Source organism: Mixophyes fleayi, chromosome 8 (genome assembly GCF_038048845.1).
Source record: "Mixophyes fleayi isolate aMixFle1 chromosome 8, aMixFle1.hap1, whole genome shotgun sequence".
NCBI lineage: Eukaryota > Metazoa > Chordata > Amphibia > Anura > Limnodynastidae > Mixophyes > Mixophyes fleayi.
Genome location: NC_134409.1, coordinates 17,915,415 through 17,935,759, shown reverse-complemented (window position 1 = coordinate 17,935,759; position 20,345 = coordinate 17,915,415). Strand labels below are relative to the sequence as shown.

Genomic DNA, 20,345 nt, shown 5'->3' with positions numbered 1-20,345 from the left:
CACCTGACTATAATCCTACAAAACCCCTGACTTTGCAGAAGTATATCTAGAAGAATTGATGCTGTTTTGAAGGCAAAGGGTGGTCACACCAAATATTGCGATCATTTAAATTTCTCTTCTGTTCATTCACTTTGCATTTTGTTAATTGATAAAAAATAAACTATTAACACTTCTATTTCTGAAAGCATTCTTACTTTGCAGCATTTTTTCCACACCTGCCTAAAACGTTTGCACAGTAGTGTGTGTGTGTGTATGTATGTGTATATATTTTATTCATGTTATCTGATGTTTCCAGATAACCTTCGACAACCAGGCTCATAGTGGAAAAATCAAAATTTTCTTTGACAGCGATGCTACAATCCAAGACTGCAAAGATTGGCACATATCTGGTTCCAGTAAGTTATTTAATCTTACAGGTGTTAAACTGGTTGATGTTCTCTGTTATTGTTCTGCCTGTGTGGGTTATTGATGCAATTTTCTATGCACTTTAAAATACATTGAAATGGTTCTGCCAATGGTCCGTACCGTGTGTAAGACTGAGAGCAAATAGCAGTACAGATATATAATAGAATTGGAGATCATCTGACGCTACCGCCTGTTCTCGATGGAATAACATTCTCTATACTGACCTGTTTAAGATTGGCCTTGTACGGAGGCAGCGGAAAGGGACCAAACGCTGAGCGGTATTGCCTCCCTCTCCTGCTCTGATGTGTTAAACCCTGTTGAACGCGGAGGTTGGTCTATGAAGTAGGCCATGTCCTGTTCTATATAAAAAAAAAAAAAAAATCAGGACTTCTCCCTAAAATTTTACCTGTTGGGAGATATTTTGCACAGTCTAGAAACAGATGACACTCTTATATGGTACATTTAAATGTGACGGTGTCTCGCACTAGAATCCACAGCAAGAAATTTGAAGTAAAACGTGTCTACACATTGGTGAAAGGGTTACTACATATACAGTACATGATCTTATTATCCTTTAGAGAGAATTTTAGTGAACTCAAGTGTATCTGGCTATTAATGGATATTAAGTGTTTTTGTTTTCCTTGCAGTTCAGAAGAACACGCATTACACTCTGGTGTTTGATGGGTTTGTTATTCTGATTTGCCTGACGTCTCTCATTCTGTGCACACGATCGATTGTTCTGGCTTTCAAGCTACAAAGGGTAATAATAAAGATCATGGATTGTATCCGCTACAATCGCGGGTCTGGTAAAACCTGCTCAAAGCTTTAATCTATTCTAGGTCTGGTAAACAACACTTTCCATTTAGATTTCCCTTTGAGTGTCCCTTGATTATAAGATGGTAATAAATATTCATGTTGTGTCCTTCCTATCTGCCTTCTCTATTACATCGCTTCTGCTACAGGAACGGTCCAAAAAAACAAACTGGTAGTTGAATTGGCTTCTAACTAAATTGTCTCCATACAAGTCAAACAGCTAAGACTGAGTTACTGTGACTGACCCCGTCCCTCTGTAGGAATCAACCAATCCACACACTGCATTTCTGTAAAGCAAGTCTGCCAGGCTGTCAGTCACTGCCTGCTTGTTTAGAGAAGCACATTTTCAAGGTCTGCAGTTCTATTTAGTACTGCCAGTAATTAAGGCAATATACAGGGTTAGAGCTGCCTACGCATGTGTCTAGTTGACTTGTATGGTAAATACTGTATATTAAAAAAACAATGTATAGCACTTTGCCATGTATTTACTATATTGTATATGGCACATGAGGCCACATGTTAAGTCCAGTTTTAATTTTCTGTATATGCGATACTTTATCTCCTGCTGTAAATGATAAGAGTGGTAGAAATTGGCAGTGTGTGACATGGTAATAAAGAGCACAGGTGAATTACTGTTACAGAAAAAAAAATAGCTAATTAACTTACCTTCTCCTCCGCGATGCTGCAGCTCCCAGTCACTGATACACAGGGAGCACGGCGTGCAGTGTGGATGTCACCACGCCGCGCTCCCAGCCTATCAGAGTCTGGGAGGCGGAGCTGCAGCATCGCGGAGAAGAAGGTAAGAAAAAAAGGGGCAGCATGGTCGGTGATTGCGGGGCCTGGACCGACCTCTCTCCGTCCATCCGAGCCCCTCACAGCAGTACTGGCCGTACCCCCCTGATGGCGGCCCTGTGTGTGTGTGTGTGTGTGTGTGTGTGTGTGTAATTTTTTAATTTTCTCTTTATGAGCACCATGAAATAATTAATTATGAAAAGTGTTGGAGTCTTTTATTAAAATGGTGGTCACTATCCCTAATAGATCTATACAGGCAGAATTACATTTTACTCTTAACACTAGGGGGCGACAAATACTTGTGTTAAGTTGTCTCATTACTTTTTTTTATTTAATTACAGAGGTTTGTGCATTTTTTCTTGGATAATTACAATCATCACGTGTGCTCATCTGACCGGTTGGAGTTTATAAATGGCTGGTACGTCATGGTCATCATCAGCGATTTGATGACCATTATTGGATCGGTAATGAAAATGGAGATAAAAGCCAAGGTATTTGTAAAGAGACAGATTCACTTCTTTACTACTTATGTTTATTGTAATCAGACTTAAATTCCTGTTCATCCGGGAGGCCCTAGTTTTGAAGTGGGCGGGGATAGACCTATCTGTAGCCAATCAGATCACCTGAATGTTCACAACTGCACAGAGTATTTCAGTGTGTCACCGAAAACAGTTCATGAAATGAATGGCACACATTGAGCCAATTCAATCTGCAACTGGACTAGTAAATGGTTATTAATAGGCTCCATTTTACCAACATAATGAATAATAAGTATATTGGTGTTTACTGAACGCAGAACATTGAACTAATCTACAAATCCACAGCAAGGACTGTTGGCGTTATTTCAGCACTTTTGTGGGTAAATTGAATTCCCCACTCTTTCCAGCAAATGGTAACTAGTCTGGGTAATCTCTCTCCTGTTTAGCATTCATTGTTAGGTGGCACATTATATTAGATTTACTATATCTGGTTACACCTGGGTTTCACTGATTTTATAACCAGGGACTATAAATTCAAAGTTGTGGGCGGTAGTCCATCCCTCTTTGCTAAGTTGATAGCGTATATGGGTTTGGTAGATATATGGAGGGCCGGCTTCCCCACCAGCCATTTTCTTGTTACTCATCTTCTCATAACCCATTCTCCCACGCAGACTTGGCTTTGATTTCTAATAGACTGGCCCTCTTGGTCACAGAGGTCGGCTATCTCTCTATGGGGATATTCGACCACCCCCCTGTGCTGTTGGTCGCTGCCCTTTTCCCATGCACTAGTACTCGTTTCTGGAAGTTAAACCCATTTTTGCTTATTTTGATGGGGACGGGTAGTGACCTGGTGGCAGATTGGGAGGGGTTCTTTTCTGTGAATACCTCAACGGCGAGACCACCTGTACTTTGGGATGCTTTTAAAGCCTTTCTTCAAGGCCCCCTGATCAACCGGGTGGAGGCTGCAAGCGATTTTTCCATAGAGGAGGAGTTGAGGTTGGAACGGAAAGGTCGTCATTTAGAGCAGGCTTACATCTGTTCACTGACTGGTCTGGCTCCATGCACAGAAGGCATGGACTGATCACTTGGTGGTCAAGTCCTCCCACCAGCTCCTCTTCTCCAGGCACGGTATATATGCGCAGGGGGATAAAAATGGCAGTCTTAGGGCTTATATGTCCAGGACTGAGCTACAAAACAATACAATCGCTGCTATAACTGACTGGTTGGGTGACATACACTATCAGACGGAGCGGATAGCCATTGTGTTCAGAGCTTTTTATTATAATTTGTACACCTCCAAGGCGGATTACTCTGTAACTCAACTATACAGTTATCTGTCCAAGGTACGTCGTCTTACATTATCTATGGGGAGAGTGGAGTGTCAGGAGACTCTCATTATGGTGGAAGAGCTTGAGGCATCAATAGCGTCCTTTCCTTGCAATAAAGCATCGTGTGTAGACGGCCTGCCTATGGAGCTGTACAAAAAATTTGGTACTTTCTTTATTCTTATACTACTTATTCAATATAATGATTTTTTAGAGGCGGCTGTTCTGCCACCATCCATGTTGGAGGCACTGATAGTTCTTATCTCATGGGCAAGGATCCGATGTTGTTGGATTCTTATCCACCCTTCTCACGACTGATGTAAAAGTCCTTGCTATGCACCTGAACACAGTCATCTCCCAGCTGATCCACCCAGACCAGACGGGATTTATACCTGGGATGTCTATGGCCATCAATCTGAGACGTCTGTTTACACATTTGCAGGTGCCGGGGGGCCATGGAGATGGTGCAGTGGTGGTGTCCCGGGATGCCGCTAAAGCATTAGATTCTGTGGAATGGGAATATTTGTGGGTGGTTATGTATATATTGGGGATCGGCCCTAATTTTCTATCCTGGGTTCAGTTGCTTTACTCGGCACCGACGGCCAGAATTAGTGTCAAAGGCCGTGTTACCTCCTCCTTTGACTTGGGCAGGGGCACACTTCAGAGTTGTCCCCTCTTCCCGGTCTTGTTTTCCATAGCTATTGAGCCACTGGCTTGCTTAATACGAACTCATCCTGTTATCTATGGCCTCAGGGTCGGGGGGGGGGGGGGGGGGGGGGGTCGGGTTGACAAAATTGCATTGTATGCAGATGACATGCTGCTGTTCCTTAGAGATTCGGACATGTCCCTGACTATACTGCTGTGTCTGGTGGATGCGTTGCTGATTTCTCAGGCTTGAGGATAAAGTCTAACATATCCCCTATCTCTGGGGGGGCTTCCAGCAGGTCCTGCTACCTCCCATTCTCTCAAGTGGATGCTAAAATTTAAATATCTAGGGATGTGGGTAATGAATTTGGTTGCTGACTACAGACCACTGAATATTGACCCCTGTGACTAATTATTTTCAGGCCAAGACTTCTACTTGGAAAAAATTGCCCCTGTCCATGTCGAGTAGAGTTAATCTAATAAGAATGGTACTCCAGCCAAAATTCCTGTACCCATTGTACCACTCTCTGGTATGTCCTCAGAGATGGCTCTTCTCCAAGATTAACAAATTCCTGTCCTCTCTGGTCTGTGGTGGGAAAGCGGGTGAGAGTCCGTTTAGCCACTCTGTGCCGTTCCCGAGCTTCTGGAGGACTTGCTCTTCCGGACTTTCCAGCCTACTCTCTAGCCGCACAATTGGCGCATCTGAATGGATGGTTGGGGGTTTCCCCACGGGGCGCCCTTGTCTGTTATGTGGACAGGTTTTGATCGCCCACCTGTCCAGGCCTTTTTGGGTATGGGAGTTTTGAGAATTGCTCCACCGCTACTTGGGCAGGCCTTATTGGTATGGAATGTGCTTCAGGGAGTGATGGATACAGTTGGGATACTCCGATCTGGGTTAATTCTGCCTTTCCTGAGTTGTATAAATTGCGGCAATTTCCCCAATGTGTGCCACAGGGGTCACATCCATGTGTCAATTTTATTCCAATGTTGTTCTTAAATCCTTTGCGCAACTGCAATCACATTTTTCTCTCCCAAACGACTTATTCTTTACTTACCTGCAGCTCTGACCTGGAAGCGCAGTTTGGCAGAACTCCCATTACTTTTGGCATGGCCCCCCTCCATTTGCTTCTGGGACAGGTGGGCACAACCAAGACCATCTCCATTCTATATACCAATGTCCTTTTGCTCCTTGCTCCTGATGACCTGGGTGGGCTGCTGAGGAAGTGGACCTAGGCCTTTTAGATGATAACTGGAGTGCCATTCTTGACCGTGCCAGGGAGGCCGCCACCTGTACCAGGGTTAGACAGGTGCAGTGATATATAATACACAAAGTTTATTACTCACCGCACAGGCTGCACCAGATGGGTGTCGGAACTAACTCTGTGCCCAGAGTGTGGGGGAAGCCCTGCTGACTTCTGGCACCTCCTTTGGGACTGTCCTGTGGTTGGGGATTTTTTGACAGAGTTGGTGGAGGGAGTTCGGGATACAGGCGTAGGGATCCTCTTGCTATTTCCGAAGACCTGTGTGTTTGGTATCGGAGTGGATTTACTATTGGGAAGGAACGCAACCAGATACATCACCAACCTCCTTGTAATGTCTGAGGTTATTATAGCTCGAAAGTGGATGGCCGGTGATGGGCCCAATTTGCTGCCTGGGTGGCTTTGGTAAACGAGGCTGCGGGACATGAGCGGTTCACCTACCAGTCCAGAAAAAATATGCCTAAGTTATAAAGTCTGGTCTCGTTGGGTGAAGTCTAAATTTGCGGTGAGATCACTAGTGGCAGATTTTGATCCACCTTGAGTACCCCCCCCCCCCCCCCCCTCCCTAAACCTACTTCTGGTGTATATGTCTCTATTGGATAACTGGAGACTAGGGTTTGGGGCCAAATGTTCCATTGTGGATATTTATTTTAACTGTGTTGTATATATGCATAATGATTTATATATATTTCCGTGCAGATTTATATACTCAAGAGAACTGGAATTTTATGCTAAGTTAATTATGTTATGTTTGTATCTGTATTATTTGAAAATTTGAATAAATATAATTGATTTAAAAAAAAAAGAAAAGAAAAAAGCCCACATTATCTTAGGCCTGTTATTGCTGAAATGTAGTAATTCAGTGTTTCTTAATCTGAATCTTTACTGTAGAATCTGACCTCTTACGATGTGTGCAGCCTCCTCCTTGGAACATCCACCTTACTAGTTTGGGTTGGTGTTATACGATACCTGGGCTACTTCCAAAAATATAATGTGAGTGTTAATTCCTTTTCAGGTCTTTAGTTGCATTATAATAATGAAAATGTATTTTCGGTAGAAAATTACTACTACTTTCATGTCCGTCTATGCAGTATGATAGGAACAGGCCGGGGTCATTAAGGAACGTATCTGCTGGTTCTGTGGGCATCATTCAGTGCGTGTGCTCAGACCCAGACGATGCACAACAGAACGCAGCCAAGGTGGCTTCAAGTGCAAATGACACTTACTACAGCCTATGATTTAGGGGAGTGAACTAGGGGGGGAATGGACGGACTCGCATAGACAATATACAGTAAGGACGTTCTTCTCGTACGCCCATGTCCAAATCAAACTCTGGAGCGTGCATTAGTACGCTGGTTTTCTGCCGTATCTCTTGCTCCAACTGGGGGACTAGTTTAAGTTTCCAATACTAGTGCTGACTAGTATAGCAGAGTAAACCTTCCCCCGTAGTCATCACCACCCGTATCTATAGATCCGTTCCTTGTGGAGTGCGCAGAGCTGATTTACTTGCCGTTTAAAAGGGGCTTCATGTTGCCCGTTTCCTGTTTTGCCAAGAAAAATACCATTTTACAAATCCGTTTTAATACATTTAGATCAAAGTTAAAAAGTGAATTGTATTCTGGATAGTTTGACTATTAGCTTGACATTGTCTTAGAAATCTTTTTCACATATAGTGTGTGTGTGTGTGTGTGTGTGTGTGTGTGTATATATGTATGTGTACGTGTGTGTGTGTCTATAATATATTTTCTGTACCTTCTAATTTTTCTCAGGTGGGTCCTCCACTATTTGCACAAATAGTTTATTGGTGTATAGCTATTGTATTTAATACTCGTATTTTGCATTTACTCACGCTGCCTAAACAAAGCTCCATGTAACAAAACATGTAACTGAATAGTCAGTATTTTTAATATTATTAATATGACTATGGCAGTGTGAGAATCCAGTGTTCTGGCTATGAGATGTTGTTTTTCTTTCTGTTCCTGAACCAGTGATCGTTGCTTGATCCATGAAAGTGTTATGTACGGACTATGGACGCTGCTAAATGAACCTTTTGTAATGTAATCTTTCTTTACAGGTTCTAATATTGACCATGCAAGCTTCGTTACCCAAAGTTTTAAGATTTTGCTGCTGTGCAGGGATGATCTACCTTGGATATACGTTCTGCGGCTGGATCGTGCTCGGCCCGTACCATGAAAAAGTAGGATATTGTCTTGTTTTGGGTCCAAATTTTACATTTACCCTTTTTTCAGAAAGATTCTCTTATTACAGGAGGTTCACATTCGCCTAACCAGCATTAATATCCCATAGAACAAGCTTATCAATAGTAGGATCCCATAGAACCTATGAATGACTGTCCAATCTTGATGTTAGGAATTCTGGGTACAGACAAACCGATTGGCATTTACTTGCCCCAGTTGGTCAACAGTAGATCCAGAATTTTGTGTTGCGCTGTGCGTAATGACGTTACGGTTTGTCTAGTCTCATTAGTAAAAAAAAATAAAAAATGTTGACATGAAGGGGTTAAGTAATCCATAATAAACAGCAAGGAGTTTGTTTCAAAATCTATTTCGAGTACAGCTGTGAATATTGTATTAAATCAGATCATATGTCCATTAGTGCAGTGATTAGATGCCTATATGCGCGTAGTGTCTCTTACAATGCTACATCCTGACATTTAGTGATGCTGATATTTCCTCCACACGTCTCGGGTATATATTACTGCTAAGAGCTGTCTCTCAAAGACATTAACGGGGGCTGATAATCACTTTCATATCAAGAGGTGAATGACGTCTTGTACCTTATGCTCTAATAAGTAAGGACGTCTTAAGCTTGCTGGGTCATGATCATAATATAATTCTATTACACTCTATACAGACACAGGACACTACACCCCCAATATGACCTGACCACAGGCCGGCGCTCCCATTAGGCAAGGTTAGGCACTTGCCTAAGGCGCCGGGCTCTGGAGGGCGCCTGGAGGGCGCCACAGAATCCTAAAATACTTTAAAACTGTGCAGCGACCGCTGACCATACCTGTCACGGCCGCCGCACAGCATTCAGATGGACGGGGAGGGGGGAAGAGGCTATCTTGTCACCACCGCCGCCTCTCTGCTCCGTCTCCTCCCCTCCACTTACTAGTGTCAGTGAGTGGAGGGGAGGAAACAGAGCAGAGAGGCGGCGGTGGTGAGACAAGGTAAGGAGAGGAGGGAGGAGGGCGGCGATTTTTTTAAAAATGCCTAGGGCGCCGTGGACCCTAGCACCGGCCCTGCCTGACCACTGGACATGATCATAATACAATTCTATTACACTGTATACAGACATAGGACACTACACCCCCAACATGACCTGACCACTGGACATGATCATAATACAATTCTATTACACTCTATACAGACATAGGACACTACACCCCCAACATGACCTGACCACTGGACATGATCATAATACAATTCTATTACACTGTATACAGACATAGGACACTACACCCCCAACATGACCTGACCACTGGACATGATCATAATACAATTTTATTGCACTGTATACAGACATAGTACACTACACCCCCAACATGACCTGACCTATATTTCTATAATTTAATATTACATTTTTATATATATGCTAGTACCGGCCATCTAACACAGTGGTGACAGCCATGTTGCAGCTCGGTTAATATTCATGAAAATCCAGCTTGCTAGGAGCCAGTGATCTCAGTGAGGCTAGCCTGCAAAAAGTCTGCTGACTTTGTGTGGGTGATTGGTAACTCTAATAGTCGTCCTCGCATTCTGTGCAGCATTCTGTATTGATGAGAGGACAGTGAGGCTGTACCAGTGACCTCCATATTCGGCGCACACTGACCATGAGAATTGTTTGTTGCAGTTTGAGGATCTGAACACCGTAGCTGAATGTCTGTTTTCATTGGTCAATGGAGATGACATGTTTGCCACATTCGCTCAAATCCAGCAGAAGAGCACCCTTGTGTGGCTGTTCAGCAGACTGTACCTGTACTCGTTCATTAGCCTGTTCATCTACATGATCCTTAGCCTATTTATTGCACTCATAACAGACTCCTATGAAACAATTAAGGTGAGTGTGTGTATGTGAGAAAAATGTTCTCCTATATTACTCTAGTGAACCGGTCACCATTAACGAAAATTTGTTTATTATGTCATAATACATTTGTTCCAAACTTGTTTTTAGATGTTTAAGTTTTTATTGGCAGCCCCTCACATATAATATCCTATATTGGAGGACAGGACAGATTCAGCAGGAATACTTGTAGTTTAAAAACAAAAATGGCTTCTGCCAAACACTGTGGTCTGTCCAGGTTCTATAACCAGGTTCTGTATTACAATGACGGAACTTGACCACTGCATTGAGAAAGAAATTGAGTTAGTTGTGTAAAACAATTAGACTAACCTCTCTATTTTATCCATATGCTTCACGTTATTCTTAGAAATACCAACAAAATGGTTTCCCGGCAACGGATCTGCATAAATTTTTGCACGGAGGTGACGGCCTATTTGATGCACAAAGCTGTGAAAAGCGACCAGTGGATATGGTTAGCCTCATCTGCTGCTGTCACAGGTGGGTTTATGTTGTATCTGAAAAGTATTAATGCACCAATTCCTAACCAGTGAGCTGGAACCGGTTAATAATTTTCAATATCAGACCTTCGGGGATGAAATGTCTTGTAAAATAGTGGAACTTTGCAATAAATCTAGGGCCTGAGTCATTAAGGAGAGTAAAGCATAAAAAGGAGTCAATATTTTGTCCTGGACAAACCATGTTACAATTCAAGGGGTGTAAAGTAGTTTATTATTTTGCACATATGAAAAATACTGGCTGCTTTTTCATGTAAAACACAAAGCTTTATTTTTACATTGCAATTTAAAGTCGATCTAGGACATGTCCTACCCCAATTTTAAATCTGTCCCCACAATTTGCCTCCCCCTTCAATGCAACATGGTTTTGCCCAGGTGCAAAGTTACTCCTTTTTTTTCTCTTCTTTTCTTTGCTCTCCTTAATGACTCAGGCCCCTAGTGTTTAGCACGCTTCTTCTTGGTGTGTCTTGAAATAAAGACCTAGGACTAGATTTACTAAACTGCGGGTTTGAAAAAGTGGAGAAGTTGCCTATAGCAACCAATCAGATTCTAGCTGTCATTTTGTAGAATGTACTAAAATGAAAGCTAAAATCTGGTTGCTATAGGCAACATCTCCACTTTTTCAAACCCGCAGTTTAGTAAATATACCCCCCTAGTTTTTTCATAGATCAACAACCTGAGTTATTTTGAGGCTGCACAATCAAATTCACCACATTTGGGTACAAAAAATGACATTGCAATTGCACCAGCAGGCAGTTTATATTATTATTGGGTACAGGTTAAGAGGTTGTGTGGATTTGAATGTATTTAAATGCCCTCCCTGGGGGGCAAACGATGGTGGGATCAGCAACAATGAGCACCTACGAACAGATCTCTACATAATTTCCCTTCTCTTGCACCAAGTGCAATTAAGCAAAGAAAATTGTTGAACCTCTGCATTCATTTCCCACTTTCTGTACTATCACTTTTCTTTAAATGACTAGAAAGTGTGATTTTTGATTTATTTCTTTACAGGTCACGTGAAGACGAAGATTTGATCCTTATAAACACAGGGCCGGCACTGACACGTAACTAATTTTACGGAGAAGATTATTTATCATCGCACAGGGTGGGGAACCATATACGGGCTGCCTGAATAGTCTAGAGAGCCTTTGTAAGACTCCATGAATTCTTCTGAACTTGAGAAAAGCTTCTTAACACTCCAGCAAGGTGTCACTAGTTACATGTACTCTTTTGACTTGGTGACAATGTTTTCGGTTACTGGAGGAGAGCGTTTTAAATGGGGAAGAAAATACTTCACAATGGGACAAATGTCTTCAAGGAGATAAGATGTATTCTCTGCAAAAATGGACAGTCCGAGTCTCTCTAAACAGACGTAATGTAAAGTTTCAGGCTTCTCAACAAGTTTTTCAACAAGGAATTGCAAGAAAGACATTCCGGTAATGTAACTTATCATTTATAAATGGATATTTTATTTTTATGGCACTGAATCATTTATGAAAGTGGTTTATTTTTCACAAAATGTGTTTACCAAAGAGGTTATGAAAATAAAATGGAAATACTTTGTAATGAAACTGCTTTCCACCATTTTTTATCTCTAATTGAAATCGGAACATAATGTATATTAATAAAAGGGAGTGTGTCAGAACTTTCTTCAACAAGAGTCCGTACCATTCAGGATAACAAATTAAATTTGCACGGCAGGCCTGTAGGTTATAGCTGTAGAAAATTCTCACTTAGACTGTTTGGCTCTCGGTCGAGCTCATCAGTGCAGGATAGTTTTCTGCTCAGCTTGAAACTCGATACAAAAAAAACCCAACAACTTTATTGGACAAAATAAGGACAAAGAGTACTGGGGTAATGTGAGGAGAGAAGCAAAATCCATGTTTTTGCTCCATTAAGTCGTGTTCTCTTTGAAAGTGTCACTAAAATCCACAGAAATGTTCTGAAAACTGGACAGGGCATCCCAAAACCTAACGGGCAGGTTGAATCTCAACGTCTGACCATCTGACACTTGGGCAAAGACCTCTACCAGTTGAGAACAACATGAGGCCCAAGTTGACCTAGAATGGTCACCGGGCTTCTCGCCAACTAATAATGAATATTTAATGGTCCCTTTCTTGTGTTCAGCAAAGTCCTCAATTCCATTACAAACCATCAATATCTCTGGAGAGGGGGATACAGGGGAGAGTCCATTATAAACTTGCAGATGATTGCATGTTATCATTACCACGTACACAACACATACGCCGGCTATAAGTATTTTCTGATAAACACTGCTAAATGACAAAGCTTTTAGTGCTTCCATCTCCTCTTTCTTGCTTCAGTTAGGAATTAGTTGCTTAGTTGGCGGTAATATACTGCTAGACAATTGTTTTCTGCAATTTCTTGAAGAATGAATTTCACCCTGTAACGTCACGATATAGCCGATGCAAGCTACCTATTCTTGTAAGGGCTTCACTGTAGAAAACATTTAAGTTTTAGCGGTAATTACAAAATGACCCAGTGATGTTTTGACTTATGCTTGACACAAACGTATGGGCCTACTTGGGCTTTCAGCTCCACTAATTAGAATATAAAAATAATTAAATGGATATAAAAAAGAAAAAAATATATACAGGGTGTTCGGAAAACCACTGTGCACTTATGTATATTAACACACGTTTCAATATACAATGTATAATACATGATGTAAACACGGATGATAATTATAAGCAATGTTGAAACTGACCAGCGTTGGCATCAAGACAGGCTTTTTATTTTGTTTCTATCATCATCATTTATTTATATAGCGCCACTGATTCCGCAGCGCTGTACAGAGAACTCGCTCACATCAGTCCCTGCCGCATTGGAGCTTACAGTCTAAATTCCCTAACACGCATGCACACACACACACATATAGACAGACTAGGGTCAATTTTGATAGCAGCCAATCAACCTACTAGTATGTTTTTTGGAGTGTGGGGGGAAACCGGAGCACCCGGAGGAAACCCATGCAAACACGGTGAGGACATACAAACTCCTCACAGATAAGGCCATGGTTGGGAATGGAACTCATGACCCCAGCGCTGTGAGGCCACCGTTCTACCCCAAACCATACATGCCAATCCGAGGGAGAAGTGTGACATGGGGTGGGAGGAGGGCGTGGTTACATTGTCGCGTCACCATAGCCCCTTCCCCACTAACAAGGACTAAATTCACGGCATTAAATGGAGGGGGCGGAGCTTAAAGATGCAATTGAGTCCCACCCCCTTCATTCAATGTCATGAATTTCGGCAAATGCGGGAGCTTTGCCTACTCTTCCGGGACTCCCCGAAATTCGGGAGTCTCCCGGAAATTCCGGGAAAGTAGGCAAGTATGTTCTAAAAACCTCTATCAGTTACTCGCTTGAAATAGACTGAATGAATGTTGTTATCGCTGATTTCAAGTCATCCAGTGTGTGGGGATGATCTTGATACACTGCAGATTTTGCTGCTCCCCATAGATATGTCCGGTGGCCACCTACCTATCTTCTGAAATAATGCGATCTCCCAAAAAATCCTTTAATAACTGCATAGATCTGTAAGATGTGTGGGCAGTAGCCCCATCCTGTGGAAACCATGAGTGATTTATTTCATCACTTGTCGTTCCGACCGATGAAGGGGTAAAGAATCTCCAAACAATAGCGCTCGCTGTTTGTTGTGTTCAGAAAGAAAATAGGGCCCACAATTCGATGTCTGGAAATCGCAATCCACACGCCGACCTTGAGATCATGTAGGGGTGTTTCGTGCAAAACGTGAGGATCATTGGATGACCACAATCTTGAATTTCGTGAATTAACATAAACCGAGAGATGGAACCACGCTTCGTCTGTGGAATAGGTCACATCCAACACATTATCGGTATTCTCTGTGATAAATTGGTTAAACCATCTGCAATAGTGTTTTGTTTTTTTTCTCATGGTCCGTTGCTTTCAGTTCTTGTACCGCCATTATTCTGTATCGTAACTTCTTTCTCACGGCCTTATGAGCAGCTCCAAGACCAATATCACGCTGCTGAGCGAACGTTCGTAATGATTTTGATGGACTCTGCAGCATACTGTCAGAGATATCCAACAGTTTTCTCCTCCGATAGCTTTGCTGGCCGTCCACAGTGTTTGGCATCCACCACAGATCCTGTTTCGTGAAACTTATCGATAATGTTACGAACTGCATTGCTGTGTGGAGCAGGTGTGTCTGGGAATTTTTCAGTACCACATCCGTGTATCTATCCCTTTTTCGGAATAAGTGTTTGATTAGTCATACATGTTCTTCAGTTGTTAAAACCATATTGGGATCAAAATCTGAGAATCTCAAAGAATAATTTACAGCTAGCTCGCTCTGTGCCCCTCTGCATCCTCTCCACACTCTGTGTGATGCAGGGGGCACATAGTGAGTTAGCTGTAAATTATTCTTTGACAGAAATATAATAGAAAAAAAATAAAAAAATATTATTTTCCCTTGGATTAATGTGTATTATTTTTGCTAACAACTTACTAAGTATTTCCATCCTGACCTAAATACTTATTACGTTATTTTGACCATACTACTTATAAAACGGGACTGCTCTGTAATTATTTTGGAGGGGTGCCTTGAATAAATTATGGAGACTCTAACGGTGCCGCGAACTGCAAAAGTTTGGGAATCCCTGCCATAAGACAGGGGGGGGGGCCCCTAAGATCTAAAATTAAGTGCCCCGGGCCCCCCAAAGCCTTAATCCAGCTCTGCCCATAGGAACAGGTAAGGCATCGACACTCTGAGATGGCATTAGTTTGCAGTGAAAGGCATGGTCGATGCAGGAGAAGTCTCTGTTTTAACTCCTTCATAAATGAAGTGAAGCCCAGTGATAGCCATTCTCCAGAAAAAAAAGCTTTTGGGCTAAAGCAGTTTATGTAGATACCACAGAGAGCTGAGCACAAAAGTAGAGTGGTCTCTAGAGGGCGCAATATCTACAGAAATAGTTTATTCCAGGTAAAACAGATGCTGCATTAAATATTGAGTCCATAACACAAACCTCTGGAGCTGAAGGGTTAAACGGAAAACTTTCAAAAGTGGCGAAAGTGTGATCGCTCAAATGACTTGTACACATTTAGCGCAGCGCTCACCAACTTTTTTTTTTCTGTTGTTAATTGAGGTTGACCTCTTCCACTTTCTTCTTTACTTAGAGAACCCAATATGAAATAATTACCATTTTCCAGAAACAACTGGCACAGATCTGTGCACTAATCACAGGATGTGGGAGTAAAATACTCAGATGTTTTGACTGAAATTGTGTGTGAGAATTTATTCCCTGTACATAATGATCAGTAACTGTATCCTGATCCTATTATATAACACTTCCATTTCCTTTTTGTTATGTAGATCGGACCATTATTCTGCATTATAAGGATGTTCACACAAAGTGCAGATCGGCAGTGTGTTTGTGACACCATCTATCTAGTTATACCCGCTGGCCTTACAAATCGCATGGGACAATGTGGGATCTGAGGGCCGCTGGATGCTTTGTAACCTGTTCATTTCAATGGCTTCCCTGGCTGTAGAAACCTCATTGTAATGAATGAGCCCAGTTCCTTCCCCATATTTCCTCTTAGTCCCGTGTGTAGACCGCCTGGGCTGGTTCCCGCTACTAACAGGGAAGCGTGCAGTGCTCCAGTCTCAATGGAAGCAGACCCAAGCTGGTCAGCATAGACTGAAGCATTTATGTGGGGGCACAGGAAGGAAAAACAAAAAAGAAATCCCCCCCCCTCCCCCACCACCTTTACACAGATACTGTGACTACTAGTGCTTAAAGTTGTTGGGGGTCTTCTTTATACCTCTGAGCTGGTGTAATGAAGCAAATTGGGACCCATGGATTAGCAAGTTTTGCCACCGAGGTGGTCCCAGTATAATGTTAAGAGTCTAAAAGACCCATACTCATTATACAAATATAGCATATAAAAGTAAAAACACACATTTGTTCATATAAAGTTTAATAAAATAAAAAAGTTCCTTGATACACTTGTGTTCCACAGGCAAACGGGGGGTTCCTAGCACCTGGAAACCCCCCTCCAAACCTGGGACACTGTATAATTGTGGTGGCTGGACCCTTCCCCCGCTTCTCACGGCTCTGCTTGAAAAGGGAGAGCTGCGTGCACCTAACAGTAGTGCACGCAGCATTGCCTATGTATAATATAGGGATAGGAAGAGTTGTAGAGCAGCCATCCACTGTCTAAAGTTATAGCCACGCCCCCATGCATGCTGGTCACGCGCACTGGCGGCGTGGTGTGGAAACCCCCTCTACAAATCCTGCGTTTACCCTTGTATTTTATGTATCATATATATATGTGTGTGTGTGTGTATGTATGTGTGTGTATGTGTATATATATATATATATATATATATATATATATATATATATATATATATATATATATATATATATATATATATATATATATCAATAGCTATCTATCTCATTCACAGTAAATTTAGCACCTATCAGCAATTGGCTGTTATTGCCGGTAGCCAGTTAAGCAAGTTTCTGGTTAGTATAGATTAGTCCTAATTTTCACACCTATATTTGTAGTTAATAAATGATCCCTACTGAGGCATTTTGTTAACCAACATTGCTCCAAAGATGCAAAAGTGCTCTAAATCCACCCTAAGCAATCGGCTTTCATTTGTTTAGTGCGCGTGAGACAATAAAAGCTGATTTGCGATTGGCTCTTATTGCTTTAGAGCAGATTTGCACCTTTTGAGCAATGTTTGTAAATAACCCACATGATAATTTCATTGTTTCATTTTATATTCCTTTTGTCACAATTTCCTTCCTGAAGTGAGAGAGAAACCGGAGAATCTCGTTCAGCAGGTGACATGTCCAGACCTGCTTTATAATGTCTTCTGGATTCCTGCAATAGCAGCTTTCATCCCTTGTTTTATTAACATTTATATACAATATGGCTTTCTCGATTTACTTCAGTTACTGAATGTATCCAGGGGCAGGCTGGCCTGGGGGGCATTTGCCTAGCAGTCGGGCTAAAGCTTGCCAGCCCTCCCATGAATGTATCCGTACCCGCTCTTATCCTCTGTGCTGGTCTGCAGCCTTGGATGCCAGTTCTTGACCTGAGCCTGTGTTGCAGAAAATTGTCCTAAAAAAATGTATTTAAATATTACAACTTTATTAATCATTCAGTAACCACATGTTTGTGGTACGGAGCAGGTTCTAGGATGAGAACTAAATCCTCTATTTTTAGTACATGTGTTAAAAGATAAGTCCATATCTCACTCCTGTAATTCATCTGTGTGACATCCTGTCTTCATGTACTGAGCATTTATAATAACTACTAAATAGTGATCTCTCTAATCATTCTCTGATCTCCCTACCCATTGCTCTATCTATCTATATATATATATATATATATATATATATATATATATATATATATATATATATATATATATATATAAATTATTTATCTTATTATTATTATTTATATTTTAATATATACTTTTAATCAGTGGTACTGAATGAAAATAAAATCTGCCCGAATTGAGTGCAAATAAAAAGAATGGGACAGAGAAGGATATCCTAAATAACCATCCCCATCCCAAAAAGGACCTTGCATTTGTTGCTTTTATCTACAGTTTCCTCCATTTTGATATTGCATTCTGGCAGGGAGTCAACACAACACCTTGGAGTAGATTTATTAAATCTTCTAAACTGGAAAACTGGAGGTGTTGCCCATAGCAACCAATCAGATTCTAGCTATTATTTTGTAGAATGCAATAGATGATAGCTAGAATCTGATTGGAGGTGTTGCCCATAGCAGCCAATCAGATTCTAGTTATTTTCTAGAATGTACTAGATAAATGATAGCTCCACATTTTCTTTTTTTAGAAGTTTTAGCAAATCTACTCCCCTTGTCATTTAAGACAGGCAGGTCAGAAAGGTCTAATTGGAAAGCGGCTCTGCCAGGGACTGACCCTAGTGATCTGCCAAATTGTGATCTCTCGATTAATTCCTGTCAGGGGAAGGTTTCAAGAGCTGAATGTGTACATCTGACTAGAGAGAGGGGACAGAAGTGATATGATTGATATATCTGAGTGTTTCAGGTATCAATACAGGTCAGGAAGGCAGTGTACTTTATAAAAGAGAAATAGGATTTTGCATTTTTAAACTTAAAGGCAGAACTGAAAGATAACAGATTTTTTTATTTGTTTTTATAGACAGTGGGATAGATTCATGGGACAGTCTCCTAGAAGATGTGATTGACAACAACCTGTGTTACCATAATATTGTTATTGTTAATACTTTTATATTAATAGAATAAATATTAAGAAAAATACAAAATGACCGTCACCTGGAGGTTTTTGGTTTTGTTTTCTACCGTCAAAATCAAAGAAGATTCTATCATTTTCCACAGACGCTGTATTGTATGAGGTCTCTGCTCCGCAGAGTTACTGCACTGTGTACATTGCTCTGTGTTCACTGGGCAATATCCCTCTGCCAGATCCCAGTACATTCAGTGGCAGAGTATTAAATAGTGCAGTGTACACAGTGTACTAGGATAAGGGATATTGTAGTGTTTCAAACTTGAATAAGAGAAGTCTGTGTGTACATTACAAAACATAGCATATATTGCAGTGTATTCAGCAAGCTGGGAGATATTTATTGCAGTGTATGCAGTGAACTAGGATGAGGCAGCTTACGATCTATGGGAAATATATTTGTTTATATATATATATATATTTAACCCGTGCATGATACTCATGCATTCTAGTCAAATCAAGCTACTTAAGGTCTTAAAAAGGTTCTTGTCATGCATTTGGGCCTAGCCCAGGCCTCCTCAGGGGAAGAGCGTTACTTCCCGACGCAAGCGCCCTTTTTTAACGTGGTTTTGTCCACATGTCACCACCTCATCAATTTTCTCCATCACCTCATCCTTCATCTTCATCGCCACATCCTTCATCAAGCTACTTAAGGTGTTAAAAATTCCCCACTGTCACCCCCGGCAACCACTCACAACTGTCACTTCTCCTTCAAGAAATATATAGGTCAGTGTATAACTCTGCCCAGCAGGTGGCGCTGCAGCTTGTTTTTTTTTTTTCACACACGCCACTAGGCATTTATATAGTGTGTGTGTGTATGTATGTATGTATGTATATATATATATATATATATATATGTATATATATATATATATAATTTTGTTTTCCCATAGAGTGTAAGCTTGCGAACAGAGCCTTATTGCGTCTGTTTTGGTACCGTGTTTGCTCCTAATTGTAAAGCACTATGGAATTTGCTGGCACTATATATTTACTACTTATTATTATTACCATTTATTTATAAAGCGCCACTAATTCCGCAGTGCTGTACAGAGAACTCGCTCACATCAGTCCCTGCCCCATTGGAGCTTACAGTCTAAATTCCCTAACACACACACACACACACACAGACAAAGACACAGACTAGGGTCAATTTGTTAGCAACCAATTAACCTACCAGTACGTTTTTGGAGTGTGGGAGGAAACCGGAGCACCCGGAGGAAACCCACACAAACACGGGGAGAACATACAAACTCCTCACAGATAAGGCCATGGTTGGGAATTGAACTTATAACCCCAGTGCTGTGAGGCAGAAGTGCTAACCACTAAGCCACCGTGCTTCCCCAATGACTATGATGATTGCTATAGCAGTGTTTACAATGAAATAAGTAAGAATGCAACTAATATGAATGATCAATTACTTTATATGTAAGTTTTAATAAACAGGTTATGTATATACTTAAGGTATATAAGAGTTAACTATATATGATTTGATAAATAAACTTTTTTTTGCTTTTTTTGCTTTAGCAGATGTTACTCAAGTGTTTATGCAGCAATATACTGTAGTTACTGTATTTAATCCAGCAATTTATCTAGAAATGAACATCATGATATCAGAAAGATGAAGTTGTGGGTAGACCTACGTGCTGGTAAACATGTTATAGGTGGAAGTCTGGTGGGCCTATATGTGGAGTGATTGGTTAGA

The 20,345-nt window shown here is 41.2% G+C and overlaps 1 protein-coding gene across 7 annotated transcripts in view; it reads left to right on the top strand.

Annotated features, from left to right (window-relative positions):
* The window catches only part of MCOLN2 (mucolipin TRP cation channel 2), a 33,849-nt gene extending 21,997 nt beyond the window's left edge, over positions 1-11,852 (top strand). For all 7 annotated transcript variants that reach the window (XM_075182009.1, XM_075182008.1, XM_075182012.1 and 4 more), the window contains 8 exons: positions 296-395; positions 1,053-1,165; positions 2,352-2,501; positions 6,610-6,711; positions 7,793-7,915; positions 9,595-9,801; positions 10,172-10,302; positions 11,334-11,852. In XM_075182009.1, coding sequence (XP_075038110.1) covers positions 296-395; positions 1,053-1,165; positions 2,352-2,501; positions 6,610-6,711; positions 7,793-7,915; positions 9,595-9,801; positions 10,172-10,302; positions 11,334-11,394 — 987 coding nt within the window. In that variant the 3' untranslated portion in view covers positions 11,395-11,852. The remainder of the gene's footprint in view (positions 1-295; positions 396-1,052; positions 1,166-2,351; positions 2,502-6,609; positions 6,712-7,792; positions 7,916-9,594; positions 9,802-10,171; positions 10,303-11,333) is intronic.
* Positions 11,853-20,345: the final 8,493 nt, after the last annotated feature.